Source organism: Triturus cristatus, chromosome 4_2, assembly GCF_964204655.1.
Source record: "Triturus cristatus chromosome 4_2, aTriCri1.1, whole genome shotgun sequence".
NCBI classification, from domain to species: domain Eukaryota; kingdom Metazoa; phylum Chordata; class Amphibia; order Caudata; family Salamandridae; genus Triturus; species Triturus cristatus.
The window spans coordinates 514873795-514879794 of record NC_140586.1 but is presented as its reverse complement, the minus strand read 5'-3'; the positions used below and the strand labels follow the sequence as shown (position 1 = coordinate 514879794).

Genomic DNA, 6000 nt, shown 5'->3' with positions numbered 1-6000 from the left:
ACCTCATCACTCAGCAACTCCACCCCAGCCATCGTGGAAAACGACGACCCCAACACCGCAGCCCGAACCCTACACAGATGGATCTCTGACAGAACCAACACCATAGCCCCCCTCAAGAAAAACAACAACACCAAGAAACGCCAAGAAAGCTTGATGGTTCACCACCGAACTTCGAGAGTACAGACGCACTTGCCACTGCCTCAAAAAGGCCTGGAAAAAAAAAATCCACAGAAGACCACTACAGCTTCAGAGCTGCCATCAACGCTCACCACCAACTCATCAAAAAAACGAGGAAAAAAGTGATTGAAGACAGAATCTCCACTCATGCACACAACAGCAAAGAACTCTTCAACATCATCAAGGAGTTCGCCAAACCCATCAGTGAGTCCACTGACATCCCTCCCTCACAAGACCTCTGCGACAAACTGAGCACCTTTTTCCACCACAAAATCAAGGGAATCTACGACAACTTCGACGAAGACAACCAACACACTGAACCCTCACCAACCTCCCCCAACACCCTGAAGCCAGCGATCGACAATTGGACAGCCCTCATCACCGAAGACACACTAAAGACGACAAATTCAATCCACTCCGGGGCCCCCACGGAACCCTGCCCCCACCAAATTTTCAACAGAGCCGCCGACACCATTGCACCCATGCTCTGCCACACCATCAACCGCTCCCTGGCAACCGCCTCATTACCCAACGACTGGAAACACGTTGAGATTAACCCCCTCCTGAAGAAACCCTTGGCGGACCCCTCCAACCTCAAAATCTACAGACCCATCTCCCTGCTCCCGTTCCCAGCTAAAGTCATTGAGAAAGTCATCAACAGCCAACTCGCCACATTCATCGAAGAGCACAACATCCTCGAATCCTCCCAATCCTGCTTCCGAAAAAAACACAGTACGGAAACCACCCTCCTCGCTGCAACAGACGACATCTGCACCTTACTGGACAAAGGAGAAACAGCAGCCCTCATCCTCCTCGACCTCTCAGCGTCGTTCAACACAGTCTCTCACCGCACCCTAATACGCAGACTCCACGACGCAGGGATCCAAAACAAAGCCCTCGACTGGATCCGCTCCTTCATCTCCAGCAGAACGCAGTGGGTCATACTCCCCCCTTCCTCTCGGACCATACACTTTCCACCTGCAGAGTCCCCCAGGGGTCTTCCCTCAGCCCTACGCTCTTCAACAGCTACATGGCTCCGCTCGCCCCCATCATCAGAACCTATGGACTCAACATAATGTCATACGCAGATGACACCCAACTCATCCTCTCCCTATCCAACGAACCCAACACCGCCAGACACAACTTTCGAGAAGGCATGGAAGCCATCGCCAAATGGATGGAAAACAGCTCCCTACAACTAAACACCAACAAAATGGAAGTACTCATCAAGGGCCCAAACCCCGATGCCTGGAACAACACCTGGTGGCCCCCCGCCCTCGGAAGCCCGCTTACCCCCACGGACCACGCACGCAACCTGGGAATCATCCTGGACTCAGAGCTCAAAATGGACCGCCAGATCAACTCTGTCTAGTCCTCCTGCTTCCACACCCTCCGCCTTCAGACGTTCAAATGGATCCCTCTCAAACACAGAAAGACCGTCACTCACGCCCTGGTCACCAGCAGGCTCGACTACAGCAATGCACTCTATGCCGGAATAAACAAAAACCTCACCCACAAGCTACAGAACATCCGAAACGCCGCCGCAAGACTGGTACTCAACCTGCCAAGACACTGCCACATATCCCAGCACCTGCTCACACTCCACTGGCTCCACATCGAAGCTAGAGTCACCTTCAAATGCTAACCCACGCTCACAAGTCCCTCCACGACACTGGAGCAGCATACCTGAGCAGCCGACTCAAATTCCATGCACCCCAAAGGACCCTACGATCAGCCCAGCTCTCCTATGCCGTGGTCCCCCGCACCCGAAAGACCAGATCAGGAGGCCGCTCCTTCTCCTTCCGCGCGGACTGAGCCTGGAACGACCTTCCGCTCCACCTCAGACAGACATCGCTCCCCATCTTCGCAAGAAACCTCAAAACCTGGCTCTTCGACAGACCCCCTCCTTGATGGACTGGAACCTGCGACCCCCACCCCCCGGTACCTTGAGACCCTTAAAGGTGAGTAGTCGCGCTTAACAAACACATAGTTGATTTATTGATTAACTCTGGTTAACATTGCACTACAAGAACATAAAAACAACCATTGTGCAACATATTTATTTTGACATCATTCATTTTTGGGAAATCATAACATTGTTCTACAGTTACCACAGAACAGGTAAGCCCATGTATTTTTTTATTACTTCTAACTGGGCTGTTTGTCACAAATAATAGTTACTATTGACAGTGCATTGAATTGTATTCATGCCATACCTGACTAGCACAATAACCTGGTGTGTCATTTCGGTGTTTAGCCAGATTTCTTAACGTAACTTGGTTCATTCAAGATTCAATAAGGTGGTGAGAATGTCCTACAGTTTTTATTCACGTGCGAATACAAGGAGTAGAAGGAAAGACGACCAGTAGTGGAATGAAGTACCTAAATGCCTATCCCAATTTAGACACTACAATGACCAGGCAGAATTTGTGAGTAGATTATTTACTCTGAATGCGAAGCAATGTAAATGTAAAACCAGACTTAACACCATCTAAGAATAATATCTTGATGATTTTTTATATATTAAAACTGTAATTTTAGATGGGAGAGTCTGTGTTTAAATATTGTCCGATGAACTACGTCTTCCAGAATAAACTGATTCACATTGAGTCATACTTGGACAAGTTTGATGTAAAAGAAAAGGTTTTTTACAAAAATTGGTGGTCAGATGGGAGTGTAAAAAATTATGAGCTGTAGAAAGGGATGCACAGGCTAAGAATTATACTAGATGTACAAAAACCGAAAACTCTTGACTAAATGTATTCTGCAGAAGACACTGAAAATCCCACGATCCTTACTAAACCAATGATATGATGAATGTCACATCAAGAGCATAAAAACCAATAAGTGAAGACCAGTGGTGACCGTGAACAAACCTGTTGGTTGAAACGCGTTGGTCGCTAATATGTGTGTGCCAATACATGATTCGTGATGTGCCCCATCGTGTGCGGTATTAACCCTTTAGGGGATTAGCGTAATAGCTGTCAATATTTATAACTATCATGTGTTCACAGGTTAAAAAGTGTGCACCCTTTAGTCAATACATACATTATTTTATGTATCCTCCACTTAAAATACATATTTGGATTTACAGCAAGCAGTAGTAGTTACTCAAGGAGGTTCTCCAGTCCAGTGGCTGTCACCCCTGCATCAAAAGTGGTGATCATTATCATATGTAGTTCACAGTCATAAATTAAAGATTGGCCTAATCATTCAAGAGGGGCTCGTAAACTGTGGGTATTAACGTGCCGCTAAAAAAGACATACCATGCTTCCAAATCTCCTAGCCGGATACTTACCATGCGTTCTTCAGAACTCACCCACTTTATGGCTATGCTGGATCTGGTCAAAACAAGCGCCCGCCTAGTGCCTTCTGCTATTCGTTTTACTTTTAGTACGGAATGTAAAGAACCCCAGTAAGTATGCTTTGGGTGTTTTCTGTATGTGCAGATTGGCAGTTCCTATAAATCTGTCTGTTACTTTGGCCATGAATTGTCTAATCAGTGAGTAACTTAGTCCCATACGAATGAAGGTGGCTGCGCATACATTGGACTTACGGCATCTGTAGTTGTGGGTGCCTTCTATTGTATGTCATTTTACAGGCTTAAGATATTTACGCAGCAGAACAAAGGAGTTTGCACGCCTTGACTTGAACCCGTCCGTCCACGGTATCAGTTCATGTTCTTTTCGACAATCGATTTTGTTGCCTCACAGAAAAGGCGGAATTAGTGGGTAGACCTTTTTATAATCTTTAAAATATAATATTTTCCAGTCTTTTAAAATCTTTTAAAACAATTACAGACGTGAGTGCGATTAATTCAAATCAGAATAAACATTTGCATCATTGGCCATCTTTCTTACAGTCCTGTTTCCGGTCTCCTTTTGTTTCTGTTGCAACTTAAAATACATAAAGTTATGCTTACGATTAGGGAAATAATCACAACGGCCGAACATACTATTATTGTCAGAAAAACAACATCTTGGGAGCCGGAGCTTGAGTCACTTGACGGAGCTGGTGGGGTGGTCGTTGGTGGAGCTGTGGATTGCGGTACATTTGAAGGAACAAACAGAGCTGCCTGGGCTGTATTCGACACATCAGACTTGAGGGCAGTTCTGTCAATGGCGCGAACTCCAAAGTAGAGGATGGTGCCATTTACCAGGGGTAGGTTCTCCGGAGTGAAAGAGAATGTTTCTACAGACCCGGCAGGCTGAGGGGTCAGAGCAGAGACGTCCACAGCCGCCGCGTTCTCAAAGTTGTCTCTTAGTTCCTGGGGATTGATGCTCATTCTGACGTCATAAGAATCAGCTAAAATGAGAACAAAATGTACCGTTAAAATTATGTAGATTCATTTCATGTTTATTAAGTGAGTTTTTATAATCTGGGTATTTTTTCACATGCTGGATACAAATATACATTTGACCGTCATGATTGCATTTATATGTATACCTGCAATGTTAATGCATGGTGTATATCTTGTCATGACAACTTTTGTATGGTGCTATAAGGCTCCTTGAATGTATGTTTCAGGTTACTTCACTGCCCACTACAATGTCAGACACATCATCCATAAGACCACTAGGAACTCGTCATCAGGCAAATGTATAACCAGGTGAAAAACAAAGAGAGATAATTAATAATTGTCTTGACTTTGCCCCAGTGCACGAGGCATTTACTGGCATAAGCCTCTTGAAATATCTCCCAGAGTTGGCATATAAATTGGGTTCTGTCTGCAGACAATTCATGACAGGATATTCTCGCTCTTGGCATAATCAGTGTCAACAAGCTTGCATCTAAGTGGAAGGAGGATATTTTTCTTAATCCAGGCATTCAAACTCTCCTCTCTTTCATGGGGTCACAATATAAATTATAGGAAGAACGTTTTGGACCCTGATTTCGAGGTGGGTGGAAAAGGCATAGACTCTAAAAACTGGTGATTGTCCTGCATGTTCACGTTCTCACTCCCGCCTTGTTTTGAGTGCAGTGTTGCTGGTTTCTAGTTGTCTCTGCCTTCAAGAAATTCATTGGGCAAACCCAAACAGATAAGAATATCATTGGAATGGTCGACCTATTTAGCAGGCCAATTTGACACTGTTATACCTGGCTTTTTGAGTGGGCTTATCCCCAGACTTTTTGCTTTTTTTGCCTCCTATTTTTTACCCTGTTTTTGTTGATTTTAGGACTCTGGACACTTTACCACTGCTATTCAGTGCTTTAAGTGCATATGCTCTCCATGTAAATCATGTTTATGGATTTGTCTTTCCATGATTGGCTTATTTGACTTACTGCTAAGTCCCCAGTACAGTGCACTGTCTGTGCCCAGGGCATGTAAATCAAATGCTGCTAGTGAGCCTGCAGCACTGATTGTGCCACCCACACAAGCAACCTTTCAAAGGGTTCTCAGACCTTCCACTGCAGTGTCTGAATGCAGTTTTTACTGCCATGTCGACCTGGCAAGTGCACCCACTTGCTAGGACCTAACCATCCCTTTTCTTACATTTAAGACACTCCTCAGGTAGGCCCAGGGCACCCCTAAGGGCAGGGTGCAGGGTATGTGAAAGGTAGAACATGTATTGGTGTGTGTGACGTGTCCTGATAGTGAAATACAGTGCATTTTGGGTTTTTTTCACTATTAAAAGGCTATCTGTCTCATAGGATAGAATGGGAGTTTATTTATAACGTCTTATACGTATAACTTCCCATTGTGATAAGATAGAATGGTGGAGTTTGGTATCTCTAAACTGAGAATTTAATAACACATCTTTTAGTTAAGATGGTTTTTAAATTGTGTGTTTGAAAATGCCACTTTGAGAAAGTGGGTATTTT

At 44.8% G+C, this 6000-nt stretch overlaps 1 protein-coding gene across 2 annotated transcripts in view; it reads right to left on the bottom strand.

Annotated features, from left to right (window-relative positions):
* Positions 1-2152: 2152 nt before the first annotated feature.
* The window catches only part of LOC146834646 (calcium-activated chloride channel regulator 1-like), a 1200823-nt gene continuing 1196975 nt past the window's right edge, over positions 2153-6000 (bottom strand). For both annotated transcript variants that reach the window (XM_085602117.1, XM_085602118.1), the window contains exon 14: positions 2153-4482. In XM_085602117.1, coding sequence (XP_085458243.1) covers positions 4034-4482 — 449 coding nt within the window. In that variant the 3' untranslated portion in view covers positions 2153-4033. The remainder of the gene's footprint in view (positions 4483-6000) is intronic.